We start from the raw sequence: 16,352 nt of genomic DNA on the forward strand, positions 1-16,352 counted from the left end.
GTGGCAGGTGGGTGGCATGGTCGCGGGTGACTGAGTCGCATGTGAAAGGTGAGTGGCATGGTGGTGGGTGCTGGTAAGCACCTGGAAGTTGGGGTTGGGATTGGGATGGGGCAGCCAGGCCGTGCGCGGCGACTCCTGGACCTTGAATGGGCCGTTGAACGTCTCTCTGACGTCGCTCATGTTGTACACGCACACGGCGGAGGCCACTGGCCCGCTCCTGCAGGGGTGCGCGAGCGACAAAGGATCGCGACGTCAATCACACGCAGTGCCGGCCCTTCGCACACGTGTAACCATCATCAGTAATGGTCTCACAGCTGCTGGATGAAGACATCCTTCACCATGTCATCAACATCTCCGCATGCCCCAACACATATGACTTATCTTCATAAAATGTCGTTATTCCTGTTTCCGACGATTTCTAGACCCCAGCAAAAGGGAATTGTTATCAGCCACGGTGGCGAGTGATCTCTGTACCGGTCCTGAGATGCCCTGTTCCCCAAATAGTATGGTCTCATCTGCCTAGTGTGGTGCGGTAAAACAACCCCAATGATCGCCACCAGCGGGAAGTCGCACGTACCCCGCGGTGGTGAACACCCCATACAGGAGTCCAGCCTCGGGCACGAACACGGCACTCTGGAGCTCCGGGAAGTCGACCACGTCCTGGGCGGGAGCGGCACCGGCCGCGGACCCGGGCGAAGCGGAACCCAGGGTCCCCGAGCACTCGAGTCGTGCCTTCATGTACGTGGTCCACGTGTCCTCCAACAGGAAGCGGCCACCCAGGTCGTTGGCGCAGACGCGGGCGACGCGCGACACGACTCGCCGCCCGCACTCCTGCTCGACGGCGACCTCACGGAACGCCACGTACACGAAGCCGCCTGCCTCCCATGCCAGCACGAAGCTCGGCTCTGCAGGGGCAAAGAAAAGGAGGTGGAAACCGGAGCTTAATTCCAGCCAGTGATCCAAAAAAATGTTTCCTTGATCTGGATTGACTGCGATAACTTGGCTGTAAAATCCAGTCTACTTCTCGCTATGGCGGCTATGAGTCACGTGCTGTCAGCTCCAGGCGACTGTCGACAGGGATATGTATTGAGTGAGAAATGAAACCCCGGTTGGAACGAATTTCTCCCCAAGTGTTGCAACATCAGCTGCAGAGAGCAATGTGATAATATATTTACGTATGTCTGTGCACACAAGCTTTTCGACGTGGATCTACGCCCGACGCAAACCACCAAGTGCTGAGGAGCGCCGTGTCAATATGCACTTAAGAGAAAGTAAAACTAAGATATTTACAAGTGACTTCATTTCATGTAAAAGTGCAATTATTAATCACGCAAAATAAGGGCACACGAAACCACAATTACCTTAACCTTGAAGGTTAATACATTTATTTTGAATGCATTAAAAGTAGGAAAATATCAATTGATACCAATTCGCCATGTATATTTATGGTAGACTATGAGGGCAGCCTGCGTCGTGTAAACCTCGCCATTTAGCGATGTCAGGTGACATGTTTATCCTTTGGCCAAAATGGGGCCAACGTGGTGTCACGCCAAATGCCAGGTGTTTCACATTCCCTCTCGACGTGTACCTCGAGCGGAGCCACGATGGATCTGCTCATTTTACACCCCCGCCCCCCCCCCCCACTGCGCCCCCCCCCCAGACCAGGGAACAAACCTCTGGCCAACTAAAGTTCACGATGGCCAATTCCACTATCGGGAAGGCGTTAGTTTCACGTTACTCCCAAATCTAAAAAAAAATGGATTGCGCACAGCAATATCTGGAGCATGTTTGTAATGATCCCTTTGTACGTGTTGGGCTATCCGCTCCCTGAGAGACGTCAGCAAATCAAAGGTCAAGCTGCAGATTTACAATCCTCCCTATGACGAATCATTTACGTAAAGTTAACTTTTTCCCGGAATTTTACAGCAACCAGCGTGATGGGGATATCAGTGCCAGAAGCAAGCAGCAATGAGTGTGTGTTAGCTGTACTGGGATGTCTGCCACGTTGCAAACAGGTTCAATTCACAAAGTCACCCTTGTTAAATAGGCGTCATCCCACTGGGGCTCTCACCTGGTTTAAATGTTTAACTAAACACATTTTTTTTTTACAAAACACTAATTATAGCAGCAACACGGACGTATCGATTCCGCACGCCGCTTTTAAATAACGCCACCATTTTATTCTCCCTCGCCGAGTCTCAAGGCTCCTTTCTCAAGGAGGTTCCTGCGTGGGCTGTTTCAATAATCCCCTGTTGACTGTTTTGAATAACTCCAGGGTCTGCCATCCCGCCCGGGGCTTCTCAGTGACGCCGAGTTGCCGCGTGCCGGTGCGCGGTTACCGTTGAGCCAGCGCGAGTTGTACTGCGCGGTGCGCAGGGTGGGTAGGCCGCCCAGGCTGCGGTAGATGGCCGGGTCACGCCCTGCGAAGTCCACGGCGGTGGCGGCGTAGAGCTCCCCGCGCGCCGTGAGCAGCGTGGCCGCGCTGTGTTGTGGGTCGAAGGGGCAGCGCGCGACGCCGTTCAGCGTCTCCCACACACGGTTGATGTTCCCCAGCTGCACGGACGCAACAACGATAACTACGGTGACGAAGACACAACACAACAAGAGAAGATTCGTGTTGCGCGTCGAAACCTGTGATTTGACTTTGGTAAAATTGGGCAAGTTAGTAACGAGGTTTATTTTTTTTCAACTAGGATCGGCAAAAACGTTTTGATAGCGTGTGAATTTATCCAACAGACTGCTGGGGAAAGCCCTATAAGCAAGCACCTTTTAGGGCCAGCAAAACACACAAGGGAGTGGTGTGGCCGGGACCATGTGGGGAAACTGTATGGCCTTTATCTCCACCAGAGGAATCGTTACTCACCCCAGAGAAGGCCAAATGATTGAACCAGCATCACCGGTTCATAGTGCAGTGCATGCTCTACTACCTCACCACGTAACACGATTGTGAATGTGTTTGGATTAAAATGGACAATATGTCATAATTAACAAACACGTGTTTAATCTTTGCGCACATCCTGCCACCGTCACAAACCCCAGCCGAGACCTGTGCACCTTGCCAGCTGCTGCTGCGTGTACAGGCTTTGTAGCTGCTGCTGCTGCGTATACGAGTTTGTAGCGACTGTGAGCATGTGGTGTGAAGGGGAGGGGGGCCCTCACGGTGCGGTTGGTGCACAGAGGCGTGAAAGCATTGGTGCCACACGCCAGCAGTCGGTTTCCTCGCACCAGCAGCACACGGATGTAGTTCTGGCACTCCGCCTGTGTCACACGTGCCCGCACGCACACACATTGGCTGTGGTAAAAAAAACGCACATTTGTACACAGACAAAGCATCGCACCGTTTACCCAATAGACCATCGAGGCCATCAAGTGGCACTTGTCAACAGCATCACACATGGCTGGCTACCTTTGTCTCCCAGCGCTGATGATCATGATTAAACCAGTTGCTAATTTTAAGCCAAGTTGACAGTGTGGGTTTAGGCCGAGTTCAGATGGTGGTTTCCAATTTTGCTGTGCATGACGATCAGAGAATGAACTCAGGCTGCTGGGATCGCAATGCCGATCCCAGCAGCCTGAGTTCAAGTGTAGTGACTGGGAATGTCACTGCGTGGTGCCGGGCCTGCGAGGCCACGGCGGGATGTATGCTGTTGTGTGTACACCCCAGACACGGGGTGTACTACCAGCCCTAGTGGGGGCTTGGGTGAGCGCTGGTTAAGCGCGGTGGCACCACGCACAGCGTGCGGTGCGGGCTCGCGTTGAGAGAGCGAGAGAGTGTCAGCCAGCTAGGGTTACGTTGGGGGCATGGTACTCTGGCTGACTTGGGGGACACGTGACCGGATGATACTGGAGGGGGGGCCACCGGTGGAGGGGGCCAATGGGTGGTCACATGGTCTGGGAAGAACTCTCGAGAGCCTTCGGGCAAGGGCGAGAGAGATCGAGAAGGTGGGCGGGGCGAGAGGCGGAGCCAGCCCCAGCCTGGCCCAATATAAGGGGGGTTCTGTGAGGGGCTCGGGGTTCTTGCTGTTGGAGAGGCAGGAGATCCATGTCAAGCTTGAAGAAGCCTCCAGCCACGCGGTCCGGGACCCAGCTTGTGGTCCGGACCGGGATAGTGGAACCGTGTCTAGTTCCATCGTAGCGTGGTTAGTTGGGTGGTCACCACCCGAGAGTTTGTTGTGTTAATAGCCTGGAGTGTGTTGTGCTAAGAGTTGAATAAAACGTGTTGCTCCCGAAGACAACGTCTGCGACTCAGTTGGACTCACTACACAAGTAACTAACGAATATACGGCCACCGGCGCACAAAAGGATTTAAACGACAACTCTCGGGGACTCATCGCATGCAGGTGTCATATCGACGACGAGCCCTCCGCAAAGAATGCGATGCGTGCAATTGCACAAGAGGGGCTCGTCATAAAACCAACGCGAGAGATTATTCGTCCGCATGGCCGTACTCTCGTGTTTCCTGCGGTTTAGCCTCCCTAACGCCCGGCAGGAGCCACCATCCACGCGTCGCAGGAGAGAGGTCGCATTGGGATGAAGCGTTCATCGCGAGCGCGCTGTATGTTATTACATCACTGGATTTCCATCAATCTCGTAGAGAATCTCTTTATTGAGCGACGATGAATAGCAGCAGCATTCCTTACGTCACACTTTAATCCACCCTCCCCAGGGGTTGCGGGCCAGATAAATCACCAAAGCACACGAGTGGAAGGCAGCCAGCGAGTCCACCGCTTAAAAGGAAATCATTGTTTGGTCCTCGGCGTGCTGTAATCTCAGTGACCCCAACCCCCCATGGCCATGGGCCCCCCTGCTGCCCCCCCTCCCCACCCCCATTGCGCTCGTGCACGCTCAACACGAAAGCGGTCCGTGGGAACGTGGGGAATGGCTCTGCACGGCCCCTTCTGGCTCCGATTTCTCGTGAGGGACGCGGACACCAACTCAATTTGCTCACGAGCGGCAGCGTGCTGAGCCGCAACTCAAAATCGGGGAATATCTTGGCCAGCGCATGGCCCTTTACGAGCAACGCAGCCAAAACACTTCAGTTGCTCGGCCAATTATGATTTGGCTTTTCAGGCGACGTGAGTGTATGTAATTTATTAACAATAATATTGCTTCTAATAACAATGATGTAAATGTCTGTGTGACCTAGCTGACTGTCCGATGAGGTCTTCGTTATCATCATCAGTCAATATTTTCGCCCTTCATGGCCATTTACGAGCAAATCCAGCCAAGACATTAGAATGACCCAGCTGGTTACGTTTTGGATTTTCTGGCGACATATGAACGTGTGTAAATGTCGGCCGCCTCGAGCTGACTACCCGAAGAGGTCATCGTTATCATTATCATCGTAAATATTTAATTTTATCAATGGCCTTATCACGACAAATATGTCTCCCTCAGAGCTCCATGACAACACACACACCCTGGAGAATGTTTGCCTCTCTAAAATTGAGCCATGCTTCTCAAGCTTAAACGGTTCTGATTTGATTCGACGGTGCAGACACGTAACCCTTGCAGAGGCACGGTGGAAACTTGGGTTGGGGCGACTCGCTGCATCGCTTTGTGAGCACAAACAAAAGGTGCTGTGGGAATTACTCCACAAATTCCGGCATTTGCATTTTGCCTAGGCGTCATTGGCGCAAAATAGGACGTGATGACACAGCACGTGATATCACAGTACACTTGCAGAGCACGAACAAAATCGGGCGGATAAATGCTTTAACTTCGGCCACCACAAATGCCCGCCCACGGTTTGTACGACTCGTTCGGCATGCCCAGCAAACGCTGGGCAGGCTCACGACGCCGGCTGTGCTCATGGCGAGGCTCACCTCCGACTTGCCCTTGCTGTAGCAGGATCTCCTGGTCGTCTCGTCACAGCCCCACTCGCTGGCCTGCGCACGCATCGCACGCACGCAGAGGAGGCCTTCCGGTAACGAGGCAGCCACAACCGCTATACGGACACAGTTTTCTCTCTCTCTCTTCTCTCATGATTCTCACTATAATCTCTTGATTTCGAAGTTCGAGTCCAGCTAGATGTATTATTGTAAATCCTGCGTGTGTCTTAGTTTGTCATCGGCAGCTTGTGGCGACCCACAACTCTTGGACACAGAAGTGATTATTGCCATTTATTATTTTAGACGGCAAGAACATTTTTTTCTTTATGTGTTTGCTTGCAGCACCACGTAAACATTGTAAAATCTGTTAACCCTCAGGATTTAATTCCTTGTTGTGATGTGAAGAAAAGTGGAAATTTATTGAGAGATATCGGTGCTAGAAATTTTATTTTTGTAGGAGGCAAAAACTCAACCCCACGGCTGCCATTTGTTGTCACATGCATAGCTGTAAGCTTTGTTGTTCAGGAATCTAACGAGACACAGACATGCAACCGTATCACATCGACTGACAGCAGCAGCAGCAGTGACTGCCACGGAGGGAAACTAATGAAAGTTATTATTTTTAAAACATCGAACCAAAGCAGTGTCTCGGTGAGGATGGAGCGGCACACGAAGGGGTTATTTTTGCTGCGAGTGCCCGAATCTGGGCATCAAAGGGGGTATGTTCATTGTGGACGCCAGGCAAGCGAGAGCTCCATAGCATCAAGGTGTGAGTCCAGCAAAACACAAAACCACACTCAGACTAAACATTATTACAAACACGGTCGCTTTCATTGCTGTATCCGCCCTTTAGAAAACATAAAAGAAAAACCAAATGCACCTGAGTGAGAAAAAAAAATATTAATATATTCTATCCATCACCAGTCCATTATGACTGCTTGTGTTTTTTGGGAGTTTTTATCCGGCGTGTTTTTTTTTGGGGGGGGGGGGTGGTGGGGGAGGGGTTGTTGTTTCAAGGTGTCTTTTTGGGAAGGCAGAGGGGAAGCACGTCCCATGACACCTGGCCAAGTGGAATGTGCCCCGGGTCAGACGGAACAGCCCCCTGGCTCCAGGTGACGCCAATCCGAGCTTTCACTGCCCTGGCTCACGCAAGGCGGAGAGGGGATGAGCAGTAATTCCACGGCCGCGGGTTCCACTCGACGAAAATGACTCGCCGGAGGATTTCGGCTATGCGAGAGTGCTGTGTGTGTTTGTAGCAGAAGTGGTATTTTAGCGGCTATTTCATTATACTGCAATCTTTCAACTCGCATTTTAATACTCGCCATTACAACAAATCGAATAATAACTGAACCTGGTCTGAGCTACCCCTAAGTGAACCTCGCCTAACATGGGTACTTTGTGAGAAAATGAAGGTGGTTAGGTATGGTGATCATTCCCTTGTATATCGTGCTGCTCTTATTAATAAAACATCTGGAATGTTCTTCCTTCCGATATTAGCAAGCCACTTGAGCTATGCACATTGCTTTATAACTGTGTTTAGTTTGTTGTCCTTTCCCCCACACCTCCGATGAGCAGAGTTGGCTACATACGGTGTAAAAGAAGTTCAACATACACACAATAGGTGCTAACAAACAGCACATTTTTTTTTACAATTTACCAGGGAATCTTGGCGAGTACGTATTTTATTGACAGTATGCCATCATTTCTGATACCATCAGTGCGGTAGAAATCCGTCCGATGGGTCTTTATGAAATGTGCGTGCCACTGACAAAAGCAGAGGGCCACCTCCACTTCTCCCTTTGTGGCCGACGGAGACTGCTGCTGCTGCTGCTGCTCACGCTTGCCAACTCGCTGGCAGTGGCACAATGGGGTTATTTTTAGTTGAGCGGTGGGGAATAAAGTGCCGCCCCCGTCGTCGCACGCAGAGTCTCCGAAAAAAAGGCGCCGACAATTCTGCCAAGGAGGATGGAGCGCGAGTCGGGATGATTTTGCTCATTGTGTCGCACCGCGACAAGTCCGAGCGGCGTGTGCGGTGTGCGACAGTCATCCGTGCAGGGTCTCAGGGCGTCGCGTTACACGTCCGCTTGAGAAACCATCTGCCTGCCGCACCCACCCCTGTCTTTATCTCCTCCTCCAACACCTCCTCCTCCTCCAACACCTCCTCGTTCCTAGCTTTGCCGGCTCGGTCCGTGTCACACCACACGTGAGCAGGCTTGCCTAGAGAGCCTCTACGTGCTCGCGCGTGCGTCACCTCTGGCGTTTCACGCTGTTATTATCCGTCCGTAAAGTGACCTCCATGGCACAGCGTCCGCATGCTGTATCACGTTGAGAGCAGTGGCCAGTTGAGTACAGTATTATTATTATTATTTATGACTGGTGATGGCCACAGGTTAAATTCTGGCCACAAAACTCGCTGCGAGACACGTCACTCCTGCGATCATCTATAACATCTCGAACACTAAAGTTTTATTTAAAGCTTTCGTGACTGCAGGCATTCATATGCTTGGTTCTTTCGGTAAAGTAACGAAGAAGGGAAACAATAAAAAAGTATTAAACAATATAATTTTCACGACGTTTCGACTGCAACACAAGAAATCATCATCAGGTGTGAAAACCACAGCAAGAAAATTTGAAAAAAGTGGCGGTTTTTTTACGTAAAAAAACCGTTAAAAACCGCCACTTTTTTAAAATTTTCTTGTTGTGGGTTTCACACCTGATGATGATTGCTTGTGTTGCAGTCGAAACGTCGTGAAAATTGTATTGTTTAATATTTTTTATTATTTTATTGTTTCCCTTCTACGTGACTTTACCGAAAGAACCAAGAATATATATCTCGAACACTATTTTTCAAGGCTCTCTTAATGCTAAATGTAGTAAGGCACTCTCCGCCACACAGTGACATGATACTCAATCACTTTATATTATTTTTTTTACTTTCTCATGGCACTCGCCATGTGTCTGAACCCAAACGGTCATGTTTTGGCGGTGCTGAAAAAATGTCCAGTGAATGAGATCATAATATGGCAAACCTTAACAGTACATTACGCGTGCTATTTTGTTGCAAACGTCTCTGCGAATGCTGTTGTTAAAAGATTTTCTTGCCTCCCATCAGGGTTGCACTTTAATCCGATTTTGTTTTGGCGTGAGCTGTCGGTGATTTTAAGTAATTAATTCATTACTTTATGAGACCTCCTTTGCCAGTAACAAGATATAGGAATAGGTTTTACCCTTTTAACTGGCACAAAAGCTGACACCTTTATTCAAGGTATCATGTTTGCAATAACCACAACACAAGCAGTCAAAATGCAAACAAAAAAGACAACTCTGATAATAATATGCATTTTGACTGCTTGTGTTGTTGTTATTGCAAACATGATGCCTTGAATAAAGGTGTCAGCTTTTGTGCCAGTTAAAAGGGTAAAACCTATTCCTAATTCATTACTGTAAGGGCGATAATTGGCCCTAAAAATATATCATCGTTCTTGTGACAGAAAATCGCAATGCACCTGCTGTGTAGTACGAGGTTTCTATCCAAGAGCAGCACGGGAACTTTATCCCCAACCAAGGGCAGACTGATCGTCGTTGTTGTGCAGTGGATGATGCAATTTAAGTCTCCGAGAAAACATTTTTTTAGTACAGCACTTTCAGTAAAAAAAAAAATCTTGTGTTGGAAGCATGACAATATTGTTGTATATACCTACTGCACTACTTACACAGTATTCAAATAAAGTGGACATGAAAACACCGCAAAAGCTGCAATTTGAGCCCATCACAGACTGGCACGACAAGCCCTTGCATGTATAAATCAGAGCCCAGTAAAATGTTGAAGCCACCATGCAATCCCAACAAACAAGATGTAATTATGGGTAATAGTGTGTAATGTAGTGCATTTTGTGAATGAATGGACATAATTAAGAAATCGCGAATGATAAAAATACAAACCCCAAAAGGAAGGAAATATCTATTTAGCATGTTTTGCAGTACATTTATTGTGTAAATGTTTCTTTTGCAAAAATAAAAAAAAATACGGAAAATTTAGATTATTAAACATCCGGTCACAAGTATGGCTGAGTTGACTGGTGTTTAAAATGCAACCAGAGTGCACATATCCACGATATTTTTTTACTTTGGCCACATTGTTATTGTAGTTTGCAAGCCTATAAGAGTGCCCCTGTAAGAATGTAAACACATTATTTGGTGATACTGCATCGTTGGCAGTGAAGCACAATCAAGCATAATGAAAACGTTCAACACATTCGTCAATTACACTGCCTTAAAAAGGAAAATTATAATCGGCGACATTTTGGGTAATGGTCCATCTTCATAACACAACATTAATTTAGGTGTTATGAATAATAACCTTTGCCCTTCAACATTATACATTTCCCTGTAAGAATGTACACAGCCCCTTGAAAAGCTTGAACAGCGTCTGAGCTATTTGCTCTTTTACAGAATCGACCGAGCCACACACGATGCCTCATTCAAGTGGCCTATATCATGTAGGAATGTATATGATCCATACAATCTAAATGCATGTTTCTAAATGTGGAGCGCAAAACCGATGGACGCCGAGAAAATACGCAAACTCCCAAGTATACAGGCGCCAAGGTTTAGGATCGAACCCACGACCTCCTGAGTACCAGGCGAGGCGGATAACATCTCGCAAACCGCGGCACCCCAGAAATCTACTCGTGACAGTGGTCACAATGGTGGCAGCCCTCTCCGAGCTCCATGTCAGCTCCTGCCCTGTGCACGACCATCGCAACAAATGAAAGCACCCTTAACTTTCGCGATGGATTTTATTTTGGGCTGCATTTTACCTTCTCAAACCGGCTGAAAGGGGCAATTTCTAACCGAGAGGCAAGATGTGAACGCCGTGTTTTTTTTGTTTTGTTTTGCCTCTCTGGAAGACACCTGACAGAAACGATCAACTCTGCTGCGTGGGAAAAGCTCTCGACCTTTTCCCGACGAGAAAGGAAAATAGCGGCGAGCGCGACGCGAGCTCCGGACGGCTCAGGCGGCCCCGTGGTGGGGAGGAACCCGGTCTCAGGCGGTGACGCGCACGACAGGTGACATGCTCGCCGTAACCCAGCACGCGCACAAGCGGACGCCGGGTGCGTCCGCTTGCGCTCAAACTAAAAAGTGACAACACCAGGGTGACCCCCGCACTCCACTCTTGACTGGTGATGCTTTTGTGCATTTGTGTTCGTCCCACTTCGTCTATTTGCTCCCGACACTGCAAACGCTTTATGAGAACCGCGTTACTGGAGGTGGGTAGGGAAAAGTTAGGTGAGGATGTTTTTTTTTGGTCAGTGTAAACACAACTGGGGGAATACACGACGAGCAAACAAACAAAATAATCTCGGCCAATGCACCCAAGTGAACAAACACAAAACTACAAGCGCTCTTCTGCCACGAAGGGCTCTACCACAACAAACACCGGGCACAGAGTGCGTGACTTGTGGAATTTAAAAACACTCAAACGAGACCAGGCTGCCTCTCCAAGCATCGGCAGTCATCTGTGCGCCCGGACAGATCTTCCTCCCGCTCCACAGACCCCGAACCGCTGCCTCTCGCCTCCTCCGCGCAACTCGGAAACGGCCATGTCACGGCGCACGGCGATCGCGCCAGGCAATTGTTTACGGTGCAGATTGACCACCGAGATGAGTTCGGGGCGGCCTTGTTCACAAGCTCGTTTCTTTGGCTCTGGGCGCCGCTTGCAACGAGCGGGCGCTCTTCCGCCGCACCGCCTGCACAAACAGGGCAGTGGCCAAGAGTGTCAGGTGCAGTTAAAATGCTCCTGCCTCCATCTCCCCTTTTCCACGTCTTCGCTGCAGGCACGCAGAGAGGAGACAGCGTTCCACCACGTCCAAACAACGCCGCAGCAAGGCTGCTTGAGCCACCACCGGGCCAGAATACTTGCACGCTCTCCGCTCTCGTCTACGCGGCCTCGATTGACGAAGGAGGCCGTCCGAACCCTCGGCACCGCTTGTCAGATGCTGGCAAGCGCTCAACGGCAGATGTGTCAACGTTCATTATTGCTCACCCTAATATGCCAGCTCTCTTGTTTTTCATGGCGAGCTATCGTGTTTTTGTCGAAGTACTCTGATTAAAAAAGATCCATTAAGAATGAAAATAAGATCTTCTCTGAGCCATGAAGAGGTCTCTTATTTATCAGCGTTATTGAGGAAGTGAGTGACTGCTTAATAACACAGAGATGTGCCATTCTGCTTTACGTTCACTAAGGGCAAACAAAAAATGTCAGGAGAGGAAGTCTGCGGAAATTCTGAGTCGACTTTGGACGGCACATTGCAAGCGGGAATTCTCTGTGGCATAAATAAATTCCCAGCTGGCATTTGTGAAGCTCTGATCCCTCCTCTGGAAGCATCCCCGATTCAGGAAATGATCCTCCTCCCAGCGTTAGCAGTTCAATAATAACTTCAAATGCTCTGTTCCAAGTGTTTGTTGGTTAAATAAGCCATTAACTAATCCTCAGCCAAACCGTTCTTCTGCTCACACTGTGCACCGCAGCTTACAAATGTGCGGAATAAAATGTTGTTCTGTACTTGATAGTGAAGGTCACATAAGCAGCGGGTTGTTATGGTGCATTCTGTGTTCCCAAATGCACACGGGCATGGGTTAGAATCCAATGTGCAGTTAAATGAGGAAGCTTGCTGGACAAAAAATCAGCAAAATTTGGCACATCACCAACGACGAAAAAACAGTTAGTTGTGAAATGGTAAATGTTATTGATAAAATCTGGCAAAGCTCCAATGCACGGATGCTCCCCCGCCCCCATCCCGCATGTAAAGGCAGCATGGCCCTGAACCTGCAGTGGGAGGAGGGCGAGAATATCCCCCACCCCCCCCAGTCTATCAGGAGCCCACGACCCTCCCTCCCCACATGGCGCTCACACTGCCGCCATGGTCGGGAAAAAAAAACCCCCACTCCGTTGAACTGCTGATGAAACCAGGTGTTGACAAAACCAGGTGCAGGGCACTGTCGCCCTCCTGCGGGGAACAGGATCGACCATTTCCCTGGCACTGCCGCGTCAAGATGGACGATCCGCTTGGTAAGGTGGCGCGCGAGCCAGCCAGGGGGAGGGAGGCAGCGAGTTGTGTCGAGGGGCGTGCCAAGCGGCCGTGCAGGTAACCCGATCCAGCTGCTCCACCGCCTATTGTTTTGCTTTTCGTGTGACCTTTGCGCCCAAAAGTGCGGCCGCTTGGCCGGATTTTTTTGGGAAAATACGCTCGGAGGCTTTCTGCGTGATGGATTTGTCTCGCGCCCCCGAGAACAGCCAAAGCTCCACAGGCACCTGGGCAACAAAACGGTGCCTGGTGGACTCCACTCAGCCTTTGACTAAAAGCAGCACTCAAACTGGATGAGCAAAGCGCACAGAGGGGAGAGGGGGACTCATTAAAAGAACGGGCAAGAGGATTTGCCTCATTGAAATAAACGATATGATATCCAACACTTTGACCCGTGGACATTCTTTCAGGTCCACGCACCGCGGCAGCATTTGTTTAAAACACACAAAAAAACACGCAAATTTGGACCGCTTTCAACTTCGCCGAGGCCCATTGGCAAGGAGCGGCACTAATGCTATCAAGAAAACCCGTTTTTTTTTTTTATGGACTCGAGCCACCACGCCGGCAAGTCGCAGAAGTGGCGGCGGTTTTCCGTTGAAACGATCTGTCACCGCGCGAACGCGTACATGCGGGGAGCGCCAACGGGAGCACGAGCGATCACGCAGGCGGCACGGGAGGGTCGCACGCGAGTCTCTACCGGCACTCACAAAGCACGCCCGGGTCCCGCGCGTCCGCGCGCTCTCTCGCGCGCGCGCGCCGCTGAAAGGCCGAGCTGCCTCTCCGCTCAACCTAGAACCGAGCCAATACGTCGGTAGCCACTCGATCATTCTTTACGAACGGAAAGTCTTTTTTTTTTCACTTTCTTCTTTTCATTTGGAAAAACATTCCAGCATTGAAATCCCAACACGAAGAAGCGCCGCAGTATTTTTTTGTGGATATATTTTTGTTACTTGAATTTAAACGTGCATAATATTTTCACACTTTTTGCCGATTATGTAGCATAACAGACGCTAGTATTTTTTTTAATGTAATGGATATTTTACTTGTGGAAGATTCCTCGGTGCAGTTGACTCTATGTTGGTAGATGTCTCTCTCATTTTGTCTCTCTCTCTCTTTGTACCCCTACCGTGTCTTTTCTTGACAGAGAGTGAGACAGAGCCGAGCCCTGCAAGGTCTCGGCTGAGATGTCGCAGCAGCTCCAGACACAGCTAGGTCCAAACGCCGTGTCTCCGAGTGGCCTCCGCAAAAGTAATCGCACTTCACGAACCTCTCCTCCGCTCGCACCTCAACCACTAAATTAAGGCAGAATTCACAGCTGCCTTTATTTTCCCGCATCCTCCTAACACCTGAGAGATAAGCGATTTACACAGCTGCGGATGATCGGGACTGGTGGTGCATGGCTCAGCCCCCGCACGGCCACAGGAAGCTCACTGACGAACTTCGACCTCGCCGACGACCTTCGACCTCGACGACGACCCTCGACCTCGCCGACGATCCTGGCGGGGAGCAGCTCTTCCACGTGGCAAATCTCAGCGAGAATCCTGCCGTTCACTCCCTCCCCCCTCCCACCCCCCACCGCCGTCCCCCGTCCCTGCTGCCGATAGATTTTGGGTCACAGCGCGAACGTGAGATACCAAGAAGAGAGGCCGAGAGACGTCTCGCATGGCAACCCTCGGGATGTGAGGATAGGAATGTATTTGGCGAAGAAAAAGGGGTTGCTTGTTTGTTAATCCAAGAAGCTTTCCAGAGATTCCTACTTTTGGCCAATATATGAAAATGTTGTGTCTGCCTATTTTTGTATGTGCGAGGAAAACCTCAAACGCTACGCAGGTAAATCGGCAACTGATTTGCTGCACTGCCTCAAGCGTGAAAATATTTGCACGTGCATGTGGGTATCTCTCAAGCAGGAGATCTGAGCATAATCCAGCAACCTTGACCCATGGTCCATGGATGATGAATGTGCACCAGTTCGCTGGGCAAAGATGAGCATACACACTTGTTTTATAAGTTTGAATAAACACTGGAAATGCATATGCAAGCAACAAAGTGAAAGTTAATGTGCCTTAAATATAAACTTTTTTTTTTATTTAAACAGAGAAAAGTCTACGGCATGGTGCTGACAAACCAGGCGTAATTCTTTTGCAAAAAAAACTGACTCTGTCACCTATAATGGAGGCCAAAGTTGGCGTAAAATGAGAACCAGCCATCTGGCTGCGATTGCCGGACTCGAAACACAAGGAAAAGGATTTAATTCCTGGCTCTGACGTTTTGCATAACTTTCACGTGCGTGCCAGTAAAAGCTAAGCCACAACGCAACCATTCAAAATGTATCCGATTTTTTTTTCATCTTCCAAAAAGAGACGTACAATCGTAAGAAAATAAGAACACCAACCCGCTGGACTTGAAGCTCTCAGGCAAATTACTTGTTTATTGTGCATACCAATGCCAAGGTAACCTGGTCTTTAATCACCATCTCCCTCACTCGTGGGAGAGAGATGGTGGCACGCTAGTCCTCTCATGTTGGCCGTCTCCCAGACAAAGTGGATTCACGATCTGTCCTGCAGTGGCTCAGAGCTCGGGATAAAGGCCACATATACACACACTGAGGGGGCCTCCTGACAGCAGCTGCCCCCTCAATGAACCAGCCTCTATGCGGCCCAAGAGCCTAAACCAGATGTGCTCTGGCTGTAAAGGCACGGAGGCTCGATGTGCAACTCCCGTCTAAACTTCACAGTGCATCTCTTCAGAGCAGTGAGTTGGCTGCTGCACTTTCAAAAGTCAACATTACACATGGAAAAGTTGACTTCGAATGTGGCTTGTGGAAAATAATGTCAATGAACGTCTTTTGCTCGAACTCAAAAGAAAGCGATTCAAGCAAGTAACCTGCAATTTAATCCATGCTTACAGGATTTGTTGGAATTAAGAGCAGTGGCACGGAAAGTTGGTCAGGAATCAACCCAATCAGCCCTTGGCTGCTGTTCGCCATCTCACCGCACGTTTTTTGAGAAGCACCGAGTGATTTTTCTCGTGAAAGGGATCAGCCAGGGGTGCGGAGTATGAACTCCCGCCATCACCCGCTCACTTTCTCACCATCCCTGCAGTCTCCACCCACCATCTCCACCCTGAGCAATTCCTTCCGACTAACCTGACCAGAACTCACCCTGCACCCTCCCCCCTCCTCCTATTGCCAACTCCACAACACCCCTATCGCTGCGCCCCTGGCCGGGGCCCCATCATGGCTGGGTCGCACACAAACACTACGGCTCTCTCTCTCTCTCTCGCCCTCTCCCTCTTCCCTCACTCGCCCACTCCCCGAGCCTTGTGGCCCGGCGGCCTGGGGAGTTGTGTGCCGCGCGGTGAAACGAAGCGCAGCGGTGTTTTGGGAGTGCGTTGCTCACCGCGCTCGGCGTAGCAGCACAAAGGCTGTACAAAC

The 16,352-nt window shown here is 49.9% G+C and overlaps 1 protein-coding gene across 1 annotated transcript in view; it reads right to left on the bottom strand.

The window, feature by feature from the left end:
* Nucleotides 1-16,352, bottom strand: part of LOC116946504 (semaphorin-5A-like) — a 77,021-nt gene that overhangs the window by 19,211 nt on the left and 41,458 nt on the right. Inside the window, exons 5-9 of the mRNA XM_032961468.2 lie at nt 5,826-5,888; nt 3,160-3,258; nt 2,340-2,553; nt 578-905; nt 82-217 (exon numbers count right to left, since the gene is read on the bottom strand). Of these exons, the coding sequence (XP_032817359.1) occupies nt 82-217; nt 578-905; nt 2,340-2,553; nt 3,160-3,258; nt 5,826-5,888 (840 nt within the window). The remainder of the gene's footprint in view (nt 1-81; nt 218-577; nt 906-2,339; nt 2,554-3,159; nt 3,259-5,825; nt 5,889-16,352) is intronic.

This window comes from Petromyzon marinus, chromosome 2 (genome assembly GCF_048934315.1).
Source record: "Petromyzon marinus isolate PM22_M1 ecotype Great Lakes invasive population chromosome 2, UKy_Petmar_22M1.pri1.0, whole genome shotgun sequence".
Classification (NCBI taxonomy): Eukaryota; Metazoa; Chordata; class Hyperoartia; order Petromyzontiformes; family Petromyzontidae; genus Petromyzon; species Petromyzon marinus.